The sequence below is a fragment of the Panthera onca genome, chromosome B1, assembly GCF_046562875.1.
Source record: "Panthera onca isolate mPanOnc1 chromosome B1, mPanOnc1 haplotype 2, whole genome shotgun sequence".
In the NCBI taxonomy this organism is placed as follows: domain Eukaryota; kingdom Metazoa; phylum Chordata; class Mammalia; order Carnivora; family Felidae; genus Panthera; species Panthera onca.
In genome coordinates this window covers 74,261,974-74,277,695 of record NC_138342.1, presented here as the reverse complement: position 1 = coordinate 74,277,695, position 15,722 = coordinate 74,261,974, and the positions used below count along the sequence as shown (strand labels likewise).

General features: G+C 35.1%; 1 protein-coding gene across 4 annotated transcripts in view; it reads right to left on the bottom strand.

Moving 5' to 3' along the window:
• The window catches only part of MMRN1 (multimerin 1), a 75,962-nt gene extending 60,771 nt beyond the window's left edge, over nt 1-15,191 (bottom strand). Inside the window, exons 1-3 of one of the 4 annotated variants that reach the window (XM_078445889.2) lie at nt 14,776-14,828; nt 13,632-13,737; nt 9,130-9,948 (exon numbers count right to left, since the gene is read on the bottom strand). In XM_078445889.2, coding sequence (XP_078302015.2) covers nt 9,130-9,704 — 575 coding nt within the window. In that variant the 5' untranslated portion in view covers nt 9,705-9,948; nt 13,632-13,737; nt 14,776-14,828. Of the gene's footprint in view, nt 1-9,129; nt 9,949-13,631; nt 13,738-14,775; nt 14,829-14,960; nt 15,068-15,090 lie in introns of those variants that run through there. The other 3 variants (XM_078445891.2, XM_078445890.2, XM_078445892.2) reach the window with 3 other exon arrangements.
• Between the last annotated feature and the right edge of the window lie 531 nt (nt 15,192-15,722).

Sequence of the window (15,722 nt, the reverse complement as noted above, 5' to 3'; positions counted from 1 at the left end):
AGGTTAATAAATTGTTTTCCATCCTATTCATAAAAGGTTGAATGTTTAAACTTGTATACTGATAATCTGTGGCTTGAGTTGACACAATAGCATGAAAATAATAGGTCCTGAGGATATTCACGAGACATCAATAAAGCCCCCACCATAAAGTTGCCAATGGTATGTAATTTTTTCTAAGAAGTTGGAGAAGATTTATGTTTGGGGAGACTTTCTGAACGGAGGGGCCTTTATGATTTTGTTTTCTGTCATCTCCTTATTGAGATGAATTTAAGAATTCAAAGAAGAACAAGAGGAAAATGAAACCAAGCAAGACAGACATGGCTACCTCTGAAAATTAAAACATTCTCAAAGAAAGAGGATTGTTTTGTAATTCTCATATCAGCTTCCCACACCTCACCTAACATCCACCTATGCCCCCCTGACTTGAGAATCATTCTTTACCTTGTGACTAAAGATGACTAAAAATTACATATGATAAAAATATATACATGTATGAATGAACTCATAAATGCTTCAGGGAAAGGGCTAAGTTGCCCATGGGATTTAATTTATAGATAAAAATATTAATTAATCTTCACAAGAGAATAATTCATTCATTCTGCCACTGATTTATCTTATGAAGAACACGTTTGTTTTAATTATAGGATGATGATTGTATGGAAATACATCCCAACAAAAACCTACCTGAACTGAGTGTGACCATTACTAACAGCAAAATTATGAATTGATGTACATCATTGAACGACACTAAACCCCTCAAATACATAACAATTAAATCCCCACCAAATTCAGTGATAAGTGAAATAGACATATTCTAAATATATCAAAAGTAGTCATGTGTTTTTAATGGCAAGTATTTGCTACTTTTGTAAATCCAACCTGCTCATTTCTCCACTCAATAACATATGTGGTCAACTCCTTCTCTTTCTATCTCTTTCTGTCATATAAATTAGTAAAAAGGAATTTATTTTAAAGGCAAGAATATATCCTAACAAGCCTAAAATTGTTGGTGTCAATAATTAGGGAGGAAAATATCAAATAAAGCCTTATTTAGTTCAATAGTCTAATTACTAAGTTCCAGAGGATAAATATGTGTTTCTAAGTTTGTAAGAAGAGGACAGATTTCAGATAACACCACTAGTCGGGGGAAATGTTCTCCCTAGCGCATTATCCTAATTTAAGAACATCGTTAAAATATCATGAATAACAATAGCCAAAAGGTGGAAACAATCAAAGGGCCTACAGACAGATGAATGGAAAAACAAAATGTGGTATATATGTATCTATCTATCATCTGTCTATCTACAATGGAATATTATTCAGCTTTAAAAAGGAAGGGGATTCTGTCACATGCTACAATATGAATGGACGAAAAGGGAAGAGAAGGGAAAGAAAGCATTTCTCTCAGCTTCACAGCCATCATAAACACATGCTTTTCCCACCCCTGTAAGTCAGATTTGGAAGGTCATTTCTGATGATGAAGGGTGGCCTCCTGAACAATATTTTCATTCTCTTTTACTCCACAAATGCAGGCAAAGGAAGAGAATGTTGAATTTCCTTTTTTTTTTTAAGTTTATGTACTATTTTTAGAGAGAGGGGGGTGGGCAGAGAGAGAGAGGGAGAGGGAGAGTCCCAAGCAGGCTCTTCGTGCTGTCAGTATGGAGCCAGATGCTGGGCTCGACCCCACAAACAGCAGGATCATGACCTGACCAAATTCCAGAGTCAGACGCTTAATTGACTAAGCCACCCAGGTGTCCTGAAAGAGATTGCATTTCTGTGTCCAGAGTTTTGTTTCTGTGTTTTCCCTGAAGGAAGTGGAAGGGGAAGAGCAGTGGCTGGGATACCTACATAATGAAACAAAATAATAAGGAAAAAATTTTCCTGAATAGAGAGGCATGTTATGTAATTGTTGACTTATGCTTAAGCCAGACTGCCTCCTTATACATTTTGACTCTACAACTATTAGTCATTACCTTGTTCATGAAATGTGCCGTCTTCATATATACAATAAATATAATAATATTACCTATCTTACAGGATGGTTGTGAGACCAAATGAATTAACCCTTGCTGCTGCTGCTGATTAAATGAGTCAGAGAGTTAGTAGGATTTTTTTATGAAGGGAATAGATATCTGTATATCTATTTATATATTTATGTATCTTCCAATTTTGCCTTATATAGAGAGACATGGCTCCTTTTTCATTTCTTTAATGACCTGATAAATTTATCTTAGTCACAATTATATATATGTATATGTATATATATATATATATATATATAATGTATATGTATATATCTGTATATATAATTACGTATGTATAATGGGTCAAAATAATTTCCAGAAAGCCATTACAGAACATTATCATCATCATTTAGATCCATTTCATATGATGAAGCTTAGCTCTTAGATTATATATCTATATATACTGATATCTATTAATAGATTATATACCTATATATACTGATACATAGATATATCTATATATATATAGATATATATCTGTTCAAAATGTTTCTACAGTCTTAAAAATTATAACATAAATACTTCCCAAATGTTATTGTCTTTATTTTTTTAATCGAACTATAACAAGAACACCATTATGAGATTATTAATATGAGAGGCTAGAATTTACATGAGAACACCAGTCATCAATGAGAAAGTTCTCCAAAGGAAATGTACACAATATGAAAGAAGAAATAATAGAAACTGAAGGTAAGTATTTAGATTTAGTAAAAAGATTCTTTATATGTAAAACACACACGAATAAATCATTAAACTTTTGTATTTAGTTTTGGCTATTAGTCCAAAGGTAAGTTCATCTAGATACTAATCTCCTTAAGAAAATAACTTATTTTCAAACAAACAAAATTTATGTTTGTGATTCATTTTATTTTAGTGGAAGTACCTTTATATAGTCCATCTTTTTCAAAATTCTACATAATATTTAAACTTGGATAGAAGTATTAGTTTTATTAAAATACCATGTAAAACAAATTTTGAAAGGCAATCATACAAAGCTCAGATCATGGGGAATTTCTGATATTCTGATACTTTAATTTTCTGGTTAATTTAGGTTTTAAAAAGAAACTTTTCTTTATATGCCAATGTTTGCAATTAGAGCCTTTTGTCAGGCATCATCAATTTGCCTTCTACAGTGGACACATTACGATAAATATAATTGAGTTTTTGATGATAGATTATGGTACAGGGCCTTGGAGTCACAAATTATTGTATATATACAATATTTTCAGTGTAAAATTTTAGGAGAATGAACTGAATATGTCCCCATTCCAGGGACTGTATATGGGTTTGCTTTTTGATCCAACCTACTTTTTAACTTTGAAAGCTAATGATAGTAAATTTTTAAGAGATACGTTGAGTTAGAAGTGTACAACATATATACATATATAAGTAACAATTCTTAAAAGTACTTAAATATAACCTTTTTTCATAAATTTGTTTTATTTTATCTCATTTTATTTTATTTTTTGTTTCTTTTCCCCACACTGTGACTTCAGGCCATTCAGGGACATTGTCAACTGCTTCTATTCCAGTAGGTGTCAGGCTCTCCCAGTGTGCACACCAGAAGGCCTCAGAAAAGGCAGGCAAACAGAAACTATGATGCTCTATGCCATACTGAATCCAGTTGCTTTTGTAAACGGGCTCTTGTAGCATTTCCTCTTAAATAATGTTTAAAATAATATTTTCATACTGAAAAAACTAAAATGTGTGGAAATACAAAAATTTCTCATTTAATCACCTAGACTATATAAGCAGTTGTTAAATTCCAGCATGTATAATTTGATATGTATTTATATATTCAGTAGTAATTTAGTGAGGAAAATATCAAAGAAATGATAAAAAGGAGATGATTAATTAGAAAAAATTAAGACAAAGAATATATTGAGTATCAGTTTTCACTGGCAGTAATCTAGGAGATGCATTAATTTCCCAAGGAACTTTTAAAAATATTCTTTAACATATGGTGTGTTTCTCTTGAGAATTTTACAGCTTGTGAGAATAATTTCCTTTGGATGCTGTTAGGTTGGATAATAAGTTTGCAAAATTCACACGACATCGATTGAATGTTTGTGTCTCCCTCAAATTTATATGTTGAAATCCAAATGCCCAATATGATAATATTGGGACTGGGGCCGTTGGGCGATGATAGTGTCCTCTTGATGGGATTATTGCCCTTATTAAAGAGGCCCAAAATCGAAATCTGGAAACCCAGAAAAGGGCTCTCACTTGCTCGTGCTGGCAACCTGATCTCAGACGCCCAGTTTTCAGAACTATGAGAAGTAAATTTCTGTTGTTTATAAACCACCCAGTCCGTGTTATTTTGGTATAGCAGTCTCAATGAACTGAGACAACATACAAATTTAATTGATCAGACTTTTCATATCCAGAACCTACTCGTAATTCAAAGAAATAAGCAGAAAAATGCATATTATGATAGAATTAATTTAATGGTTAGTTTTTGTAATTTTAAACATCACTTTTTAAAGTGTGGTGTTTAGGGGCGCCTGGGTGGCGCAGTCGGTTAAGCGTCCGACTTCAGCCAGGTCACGATCTCGCGGTCTGTGAGTTCGAGCCCCGCGTCAGGCTCTGGGCTGATGGCTCGGAGCCTGGAGCCTGTTTCCGATTCTGTGTCTCCCTCTCTCTCTGCCCCTCCCCCGTTCATGCTCTGTCTCTCTCTGTCCCAAAAATAAAAATACAAAACGTTGAAAAAAAAAAAAAAAAAAAAAATAAAGTGTGGTGTTTAAAATTTTTATTTACAAGTGGTCTAGAGAAAGATTTGTAGAACTTACCATTTTAGACATTATATTAGAAATCATAACTCATTTAAAGTAAGCTACCTATTTGTACATCAAACAAATTACATAGCTTATATAAAAAAAATAAAGTTCTAAAAGACACCTCATTAAACTCAGCAAATAAAATGTTCCTCTTGTTCAGTATTCAACTTTTTTTTCCTGTATGCCACCTTTCATTAACATTTTACCATATTTATGACCATTATGTATATAAAATAAGATAAAATAACAAAAAATGTAGAAAACTCTCTGACTAGCCCTGGTTTCTGCTTTGTTCTCTCCTCCCTTTCAATAAAACAAACAAACAAAAACACCCAAAAGGAAACAAACAAAAACAAAAAAACTCTCCTCAGTCAAGTGTCCATATTTCTATGTTTTCCAGATTTATATCTCTAGTCTTAATCTCTGCCCTTAACTCAAAATCCATCCAATAATTAGCTATTGCACAGAGTTTTGTTGAGCTCTCTTTCTAGGTGCCTGGCACTGTTTTGGGCAGTAAATACAATAGTAAATAAGAAAAGCAAAGTTTCTATTTTCACGGGATGTATGTTCTTTTATGAAAAGATAGAGAATACATAACTGCCTACAGAAATTAACCAAGTCATTTCAGGTAAATGCCATGAAAAAAATAAGGGTGAAAAAACAAGGATGGTAAATTTATACTAGATAATCAGAGTTCTCATTGAGGAGGGACATTAAAGATGAAGTTGCAGGAGGAAAAGAAATCTTTCTATACTGAAAGGAGAGCATTCTAGCACAAGCAAACAGGAAGTTTCCTTGAGATGCAAATTGACTTGACAAGTTCAGTACCCACACAGAAGGCCAATGCGACGGGAAGAAATGATGTTGAATGAACTTGGAGTGTGCTGAAAGATGAGATCATAGAGATAGGGGGAGTATCAAGCAAGACCTTGTGGGCCATGATGAGGATTTAGGAGTTTATTCTAAATGGAATGGAAAGCTACTGAGTAATCTTCAGCATGTGAGCAAAATGCTAAATATCACAGATTTTAAGACAGTATCTCTGAAATCAAGAACATATTTTAAAGTCATGGGGCACCTGGGTGGCTCAGTCAGTTGAGCATCCAGCTCTTGGTTTCAGCTCAGGTCATGATCCCAGGGTCATGGGATTAAGCCACTCATTAGGCTCTACACTGAGCATATGGGGCTTACTTAAGATTCTCTCTCTCTCTCTCTCTCTCTCTCTCTCTCTCTCTTTCCTTCTGCCCCCTCTCTAAAATAAAAAATAATAAAATAATAAAATAAAAGCAATGGCATCATTCAGTCACTATTGTAAGACAGTGGTTTTTGCCATTGCCTTGGAAATACCTTAACCAATTTCATTTACATTTTCATTTTCAGTATGCAAATATATATATATATGTAACATATATATGTAACATATATATATGACATATATATATGATAAATAAACCTAAACATTCTAAGAAATAATGTCATACTTTTCTTTCTTATTACTATGTAAAATAATGTGTCACAAAAGATGAAGTCTTACATCAAATGAAAGACATTAACCCAATTTAAAAGTTTAAACACCTTAAATATACACAATGACATATGTCAAATTTATTTATTTATTTATTTTAACGTTTTGTTTATTTTCGAGACAGAGAGAGACAGAGCATGAACGGGGAAGGGGCAGAGAGAGAGGGAGACACAGAATCGGAAACAGGCTCCAGGCTCCGAGCCATCAGCCCAGAGCCCGACGCGGGCTCAAACTCACGGACCGCGAGATCGTGACCTGAGCTGAAGTCGGATGCCTAACCAACTGAGCCACCCAGGCACCCCGCCCCTTTTTTTAACGTTTTATTTAGTCAAATTTATTTTTTAAAAAGTTATAGGATCCCTCACTTGTGTGGGACATGGATTACAGGAGGTGAGAGAGGTAACATGGACAAGGTAGCAGTCTGGGGTAGATAATGGTTGCTAGCAAAGGATGGTGTAGTAAAGGTAGAGAGGGATTTAGGATATACTGGAGGGAGTACTAGGAAGACTTTGTGATAGGTTAGATAAAAGCTAGGAGGGAAAGAAAGGTGTCAAGGAGGCATCAAGGGTTTCTAGTTATGGAACAAAGCATTTACTGAGATGGTGAAGATTCATGCACATGTGTGCAGGAGTTGGGATTGTGGGAGATGGTAAGTAGGCAATCGATGTCTATCAATACCTCATTTCAATTTCACCTAATATCCTCCTTTCAGGGATGGCTTACTGGCCTTCAGAGTAGTCCATTCACTCTGTTACATATTCTCAAAAGCTTCATTTAGAATGTTTATCACCATTTGGATTCTCCATCAGCATTTGTGATTCACTGTTTTACCTCCCCATGTCCTTCCCACTGAACTGGAGACTCCGTGGGGGCAGAACAGGTGGGAGGTTTCATTCACTATTTTACCCTCAGCACAAGCACACTGCTGAGTACAGTTTACGTTCTCAGCAAATATTTGCTCAATGCACAAATATGTTAATTCTAATTTCTTCTTTTTATCCTGCCTATTTCAAAGTGCTTGGTCACTGACCAACAACCACTCTGCCAGATAGGAAACCACAGCTTTGGTGTACCCAGGAGTTTCTACAGCACTAGGACAAGAGGAAGTACAAAATGAGACAAAAATATGCCAGAAAAATCCTGTAGAAAGAGGTGGTATTCCTTTTACTTAGAATCACTATAAAATTGCAAGAGCAGTAAGGAAAAAACAAACAAACAAACAAACAAACAAAAAACCCAAACACAATAACAACAAAAACCTAAAATGAATCAGCCAGATTTCATCATAGAGAAATAAGAATATGTCTTTGGGAAAGATTCTTCTTTATATTCACATATTAATCTATAAATTTTACATTCAGTTTGTTAAATATTTATTATGTACCTAATATAAGTCAGGGACTTTGCCAGCACTCAAAATACATCTCTGTAAGAAAGGAGATTGCAAAGTTCACTCTAATTGTAATATACTATTATAAGTGCAGTGAAAGAAGAATTCAAGGAGAGCTCTCTCAAAGTTAGAAGGGCCACCTACCAGCCTGAGAGGGCTTCCTGAGAAGCCCTGAGAGGGCTATTACTATTGGGGGTAAAGGAAATAGATGGTGAGAAAAGAAGAAGATGTTATCCAAAGGGACGATCAGGGAACAAAGACAGGTTTAGCAAACAGCATACTGTGGACCCAAGAGCTACAAATTTTACTGGCCAGGAAGTCACACAAGATGAGGCTGGGGAGGTAGGCAGAAGCCAGATCAAGAATGGCATTGTATGACCAACTGAGTAAGGATCTGGGCTGTACTCTGGAAACAAAGGATAGCCTCTAAATGCTCATAGGCATGGATATAAACTGGTCACTCTCATTTACCCACTTAGGAGAACAGTCTGCACTGGCTGAAGAAATATCATGTAGGGGTAGATGGCCATGTCGCTGCAGCCACCCAACCTGGGTTTGAATCTTTGCCCTAAGATTTACTTTTAGGTGAACTTGGTTAAATTATTTAACTTCTCTGGAAAGAAAAAAAATAACAGAATATTCTTCATGGAGTTACGGTAGTGATTCAATGATAGGAGATATATATATATATATATATATGTGTGTGTGTGTGTGTGTGTGTGTGTGTGTGTGTATTCACTCAGAGCAGTAGAGTAGGAACAAATGTCATAAAGTGTTTGCTATTATTTGCTGATCAAATGAAAATATGGAAGACATTATCAAGGCTTCTTTGCATCAGCATTGTGTCCATAGGGGATGGAACTGTTTTCTTTACTCTACTACCATTATCAATTACATAACATAAGGAGTAAGAAGGTTTGAACTTGATGGAAAGGATTAGCAAAAGAAAGCCTCAGGCTTTCTAGGACCACGAGCTGTAGAATCTCGAAGTACAGTGGATACTTTTCTCTAGGAATAATTTAAGATTATTTTCACTGGAAAATCCATGGGATGAAGTTCTGTTCACATCCCAACTGTATTGTTTTTTTTTTCTTTCATGTGATGGGTGTAGTTCTGAGCACCACCAACATACCCTTGAGTTGAATTAACAATAACAACTAACAGTCACTGGAGTTACACTGTTAGTGAATAACTCCAGTAAAAAACCCTTTATAAGTGACTTTGACCACTTCAATTAAAACAAAATTGCTGCATTTTTTTGTTCATCTTTTCTCCATTACATAAAGTATTGCTTGATTTACCTTATCTAATTGGAATGTGATTGAATTTTATCTTGACCATGAAAACATTTTCTGACAGTGAGACAGTGGACTTTATAGTTAGGGAGAAGAAAAAAAAGAAAATGTTTCTTACTTTCCTCTAGTTGTTTCAAAGCTTGATTTTTGATTGTTGGTTTTCTGGCTTCCACTGCTGTCACCTCTGCTGAGGTACGTTTCCCGTGGGGATCGATTTCCCACACCGCCTGCAACCGAGTCAGGAGAGATTGCCTGTTGGTTCGACTTTCTGGCAAAGCTCTGAAGAAATTTCAGTGTAGAGTTGGAAAGGACCACTGACTCTTCTCTTGGACTGAACTTGAGGCTAGGTTTGGTTGGGAGGGCAAGCGTCTGTAACTTCAGCACCCCTTCTGTCTTCCCTGTGGGTGTGAGAGTTTGGTTTCTTACACCCTCAGGAGGTGTGCCTGTCTCTGAGGGAGGCATTGTTGATTTTAGAAGACTATCTTCAGAGGTTCTTGTCTCAGGAATTGTGGCTATCTCAGCAGACGTGATCTGAGGGATTGGCAGCACTTTATTTAGAGGAATTGTAGCAGAGGCCATATTCTCCTGGGAGCTTGCATCCTCTGATGTAGTCCAAGTATACGTGGTGTTGGTAAGACCAAAGCCCCCAATCCATAAACTCGAAAGCAGGACAAATAGCCCTGCTCCCTTCATCTCAGTAGTTTGAAGGAAGAAAGCTCAGGTGAAATTAGGAGACACAGTCCTTCTAGTCTTTTCGACAGCTGCTCCACACTGAATCCACTTTCAGAGCTTTGCCAATTTGAGATATGTAAAGGAAACAAGTTTCTGTGTTTTGTAGTGGACTCAGGAAGTTTGATTTCCTGTTTCTGTAGATTTTGTGTGATCCGTGATCTCTGTAGGATGTGTCTATGGAAGTGGTGAAGGGTGTCTGACGAAGCTAAGGGTAAATGGGAAAACACAGGCAATTATTATCAGGAAAACCCATGAGAAAAACATGAAGTAAATTTCCTTTCCTAGGTCCACTCCTGTTTCATCTGTTGCTGATACTGAAGAGTAATTTTACAAGATAATGGGAAGCATGGAATTTTGTTTGGATAGGCTGAATCAAGGAACTTAACATTTTGTTCTACTACACAAGGACATTGAGAAAAAAAATGGTGACACTTCTTTTCCACTGTGCCCCATCCAGAGAATCACATTTTGTTCAAGTGCTTATATCCATGCACATACACAAACACAAACTCACTAACAGGGTCTCTGCCCTTTTACACATCAGAGGCTGAATTATGAAAAAAATAATGTAAATACCCCTATTCTTATAAATATGCTTCAGCCAAAGCATTACTTGAAGTCACTCTTGAGGATAAGTAACAACAAAAAAGAAAAGTATAAATTATTGAATTATACAGATATACAAGGAACTCACTTTAAACTTTGCTCTCAAAACTTCTACCAGAACCAGTTAATGGAATGAATAATCAGAATTTTGGATAATAATGGATGAAGAAACAGTGAAGTTACACAAAAATAAATTAAAATGGGATCATATATAATGTTTTTTTTTTACTTTGTGGTGCAAAAATATATTTGCTTCAGGTAATAGAGAATTAAATTGGTCTAATTTAATATGGCTGTTTTCCTAGTAGAAATGCTTCATGGGATTTATGATTTCATTACTACAGTAAATCTCTGATTCTCAGGCTTCAGTTAAGCTCTCTCATCTGTAAAAAGTTCCACAGCAGACCCATTGGACATATAAATAATATAACAGTTCATCCATTCATTCATTCTTTCAGTAATTACCCAAACCTTCAGTCAGCTTCACAGCAAGGTGCTCTCTTAGGTGCTGAGATTATAAAGCAAGAATATTCTTGGCTCTCTATTTGCTTATGGTTTATTCTATTATCTGAAGACCAGATATACGTGTAATTAATCTTTCTGCCAATTTTTGTGCCAGGCATTATGTTCTTGCTGAATATTCAGCTATAGAATTATTTTTTTTTTTCAGAATTGGATAACCAGAAACCTTGTGCCTATTGGGTTATGTAGTATTGTAGATGCACACTACTGTCCCAAATCCTGGATACGAACACCAGGATTTGAAAGAAGGTCTAATTTGCTCTGAACTACTACCTACTTGGCCTTAATACTTTTTTTCCCCTTAATTTTTGTCACTCACTTCTGCAAGTATATTAACATATTAGAGATATATAATATGAGATTATTTAAACTAAGACACATAGTAATCAGTATCAACTCTAATTAACTTTGATATGAAGTACAAAGCATCTGTTTCTTAGATATACCACAGAATAATCCCACAAGCCTTGCATTAGTAAAAGAGAAAATAGGTGCAGCACAGACAATCCAGACAGCAATTCATCACTAAACAGAGCAATGAAACTGCATAATTTTCACAAGACAAACATGGTTTTCAGTACTAAAAAAAAGACATTACAGCATCTTTATCTGTAAGATATACAAACTACCTGGGGCTTAAAGCAGACTAGTAATTCTGAAAAGCCCAAGTAAAATTTTTCTTATAGTGTAAAATTTTAAATCCATTTTCTTAGATTTAGTAAAAGTAGATGAACAGACTTTCCTGAAAGTATAAGAAACAACCAGAATAATGGCACACATAGATTAGTTTGTTTCTATGGTTTGTGAAAAACATCTTGATCCTGTTCAGGACAAGTGAACTTTTGTGGTAAAGGGTCACTCACTGGATCTATAACTGGTAACAAATAGCTCTCAAATGGTAATAAAAACTGAACTGAGCTAAGCAATTCATTTTGCTCTTGTAAGGTATTGACCAATAACGACTTTTGGTTATCCCCATCCTAGCTTACAAATGACCTTGTGATCAAAAAGCTAAAGGTTCTGTATCTCATTATCAGTTCACCAAGGCATCTTTTGATGTAACTCCCCAGAGAATCCCAAGCTCATTTGAAGGCTTTAGATGTATGGATCATCCCTTAATTGGAGACATAAAATATCTGTACTCCAGAAACTGTCAGAGGCCTAACCTCAGATTTTGCTTTCTAAGACTTGTTACTACTTATCAAATAAAAATTAACAAAAATAATATTCCTGTGATTGCTGCCTAAAGGCTACTCCATCCATTCTTCTAGTTACTTGAAATACTATCTGTGGATGAGACTATACCATCAGAGTTTTATATACATATATCCCATCATTGTGCTACAGCCTTCATTGCCCACTAGATTGTTTATATTATGGTTTACCCTATTACCATTTATTCACTTTAAGTAGTTTTATAAGAAAGAAACTAAGAAACTCATCATATTATGTGCTATCAGGAGGTTTTTATGTCATTTTTCATTGTATCATAAACATAGGATTGAATTACATATCGCAAAATGAGTTCTCTCTAGGTAATGAGATAATGGATTCATTGTATTTTTCCCTTATAATATGCATGAATCAATTTTCTAATCACTAGAAAAAAAAGATTAATAAGTTGAAATAAACATATAAGTGAGTTAAAAGAGAATTTTAGATTAAGGATTTCATTGTTTATAGATGGTGCCATCTATTATTTAAAGCCACATTTATGACTGTGAAAGTATTATCTGTGTAGAATAACTTCCACTAGATTAGTAGGATTTCTTAGCAGCTTCTTTATTTCCTCTTAACACGAGAAATTCTTATTTTTAAAAATAGTTTAAAACATTTAAAATAATATTTCATGATCACCCTCCTCCATAAATTGTCACTGTCAAAAAATAACTACAGAAAACAAAGTTCTAAGCATTTTTCAATTTTATGTTGCTTGAAAGTATTGGAAAACTGTTGAATGTATATATAGACAAAGGGAATTATAACCATACATTAATAGGGCTAGGGGAAGGAGAAAAATAGATTTAAGTGAGATTTTGATAAAGCAAACAGTTAAATTTGGCATATTATTTAATTCTCCCAGGTAAGTATTCTACCCTCATTTTGCTGATAAAAAATTAGGTTGAAAGAAGTTAAATAATTTCAAGGGGTAACACACTGTTAATTGACAGAACAGATATTTATATCTTATTCTGATTCTTTCCACCATCTAATAATACACTCCCAAAAAGAATTGATAACTTCTAAATTCACAGAAATTTAAGGAAAAGAATTGTCATATTGTCTTAAATTCATTTTTTCAGTGGTTTTTAACTTCCTTACTTGTTGCTTTATCTCACAGCTAAAACATATGTTGAGGCACACTAATGAGTTAATGATTTCTATTAGTTTGAATTTATGGAATTAGAAGGGAATATCTGTATTTTTATAAGTTTGCTTTTAGTGTAATCTTTTCTGATTTTTTTTCCTCTTTGGTTGGGTGCCTTCTTCAATTTCTGTACAGTATTGTAAGGGATGACAGTGTCTTATTTTTGACAGCCCAACAATAATTTTCTTTCATTTGTTAAATGGAACCTCCAGGACAGCAGAAGACTGCTATATCCTCAGCATCTAGAACAGTGTTTGGTGAGCATTCAATAAATATTTGTTGAATAAACAAATGAGTGGTTGAAACTGAATGTACTGAGTATATTCCAACTCATAGCTACACACACACACACACACACACACACACACAATCTAAATAAACAATATACTTACTGAATACAGCTTCAGAAGTCTCCTAGAATATCCATCCCTTCAGCCAGATTGTCTCTTGTAAATCTTTCCTAAATAAATTTTAGGAAGCCCACTGTTTTAAACTCACCTGTTTTCAAAATACATTTTAGATAGTTTATTTTGAAGCCATAATCAAAGCAAAGACTAACAGCTATGTAATAAGGATCATGAAGCAGTAAGAATGCCAGAGAAAAAACCAAGGTATCAAACAAATTAAAATTAAGAACAAAATTTAGGTCTTAGTGGGCTGATAGGAAAGAGAATATGGAAGTATAGTGAATTATGTAATTCTTAATATTAAGTGAGAGAAGCATATTAGTTTCTCAGGAAACAAAAATACAACATAGCTTGTCTTAATGTTAAATTTTTAATTTTAAAATTAAGAACATTAAGAACACATTGATAAGACAAGACAAAATATCCCTTATTAGTGAATGTATATTGATAGTTTGTAAAATCATCCTAGTGTGTAACTTATATTTCCCATTTAAATAAAACAGTACACTTCAAATGAAAGAGATAATTTTAAAATTCTTTAAGACCAATTTCTTTTGAAAATTTTGGAAATAATAATATGTCACTTCCCAATTTATGTCTGGCTATTGAGTGACTTCTCCAGGAAATATGGAATACATACAATTTTCCCTTATTCCTCCCGCCAAGTACATATTAAAATCCAGGACACTATATGTAAAACAAATATAAGAAGACTCTGAAAGGTGGAGAAAAAAAGGCAGACTGGCTAGGAGGACCCAAGGAAGAACACAAGATTGAGTTCTATGGATTTTCTTTTTTTCTCATCTTCCAGTGCTGGAGAATTTAGCAAACTAGAAACACCAATGGCACAAAAAATAAAAGTTGCGAGAAAGGCCAAAAGAACTAAAAAATGGTCAGCTTAGAAAGACAGGAATCTATTTAGACAAAAACTTCACTATTCCCACCAACCACTACAGAAAAAAAAAAATGTGATACTATCCCCACACTTGCCAGCAAAGGCTGAATGGAGAGCCTTAGATTTCCACCCTCACAAAATTGTAACAAGGTGTCAGCCCCCATTCTCCCCCTGGGTGTCAGAAAAGGCCAATAGGGAAGCCAGAAATTTCATTATCAAGAGAGCTCCACTCACTGTGATAACCGTCCAAAGGCTGGGGAAAGGGCAAGAGAACTTAAAGACATAATGGCTTTGAGTCATGCCAGGTCTTCACCGAGTACACTTCAATGGTCCCCCCCCCGAAGGCTGGAGATAAGGAAAAGTTTGAAGAAATTGGTGTAGAAATTCACAGATAGGTCTGGAAAAATAAGAAAACTCACCAGAAATTTTTAAGAAATGATTTCTTACTGTGATTTTGGAGGTCTTCCCTAGTGTTTTAATCTTTCTCTTCACCCCACTGATGAGGGAGAATTCCCACCCTAGGGTTATGGGGATACATGTGATACTTGCCACTGGATGAATGAGACTGGCAGCAGTCCATATATATATTCACACTGGGGAGGACAACATCTCATACCACACTGGTCGCACAGAGGTAGCATGTAGGAACAGAGTGAACAACCAGGGGCTACATGAACCAGGCTTTGTAATAACGAGAGGGTGGGCTGCCTCCTGGCTCCCATGGGAGGATGCAATTGGCTTGTTTAAATAATTCTACAGGCTAGCAGGGAATCGAAACCCATGACTTAGAGACAAGGAGGAACTGAGCCTGGTCCCTTTGATAAGGAGGACTGTTTGACTAAGGGACCTTATCCACCAGAGCAGAGTGTGGAAGGCAACTTGTGGTTAGGCCATCTAAGCCTCCTGGGTTTCACATGTCAAGGAAGCACATAATATTGCACTTTTTTTTTTTTTTTTTTTACATAATATTGCACTTTAATGTTAGATCTTATGCTGCACAAAGTTCAGAGAGTCTTTTTCTGTGTGGTAAAGGATAAGAGCTCTCTGGAGTTTTGCCTGTACTCAGAAAACTTAGTTGGAAGGAAAATCCTGATCATGCTGTTGAAGTATTTTAAGACTGTGTTGACTTAAAACTAATAAGAGATGAAACAATGTTAGTATAGATTAGACCCAGCTCAACT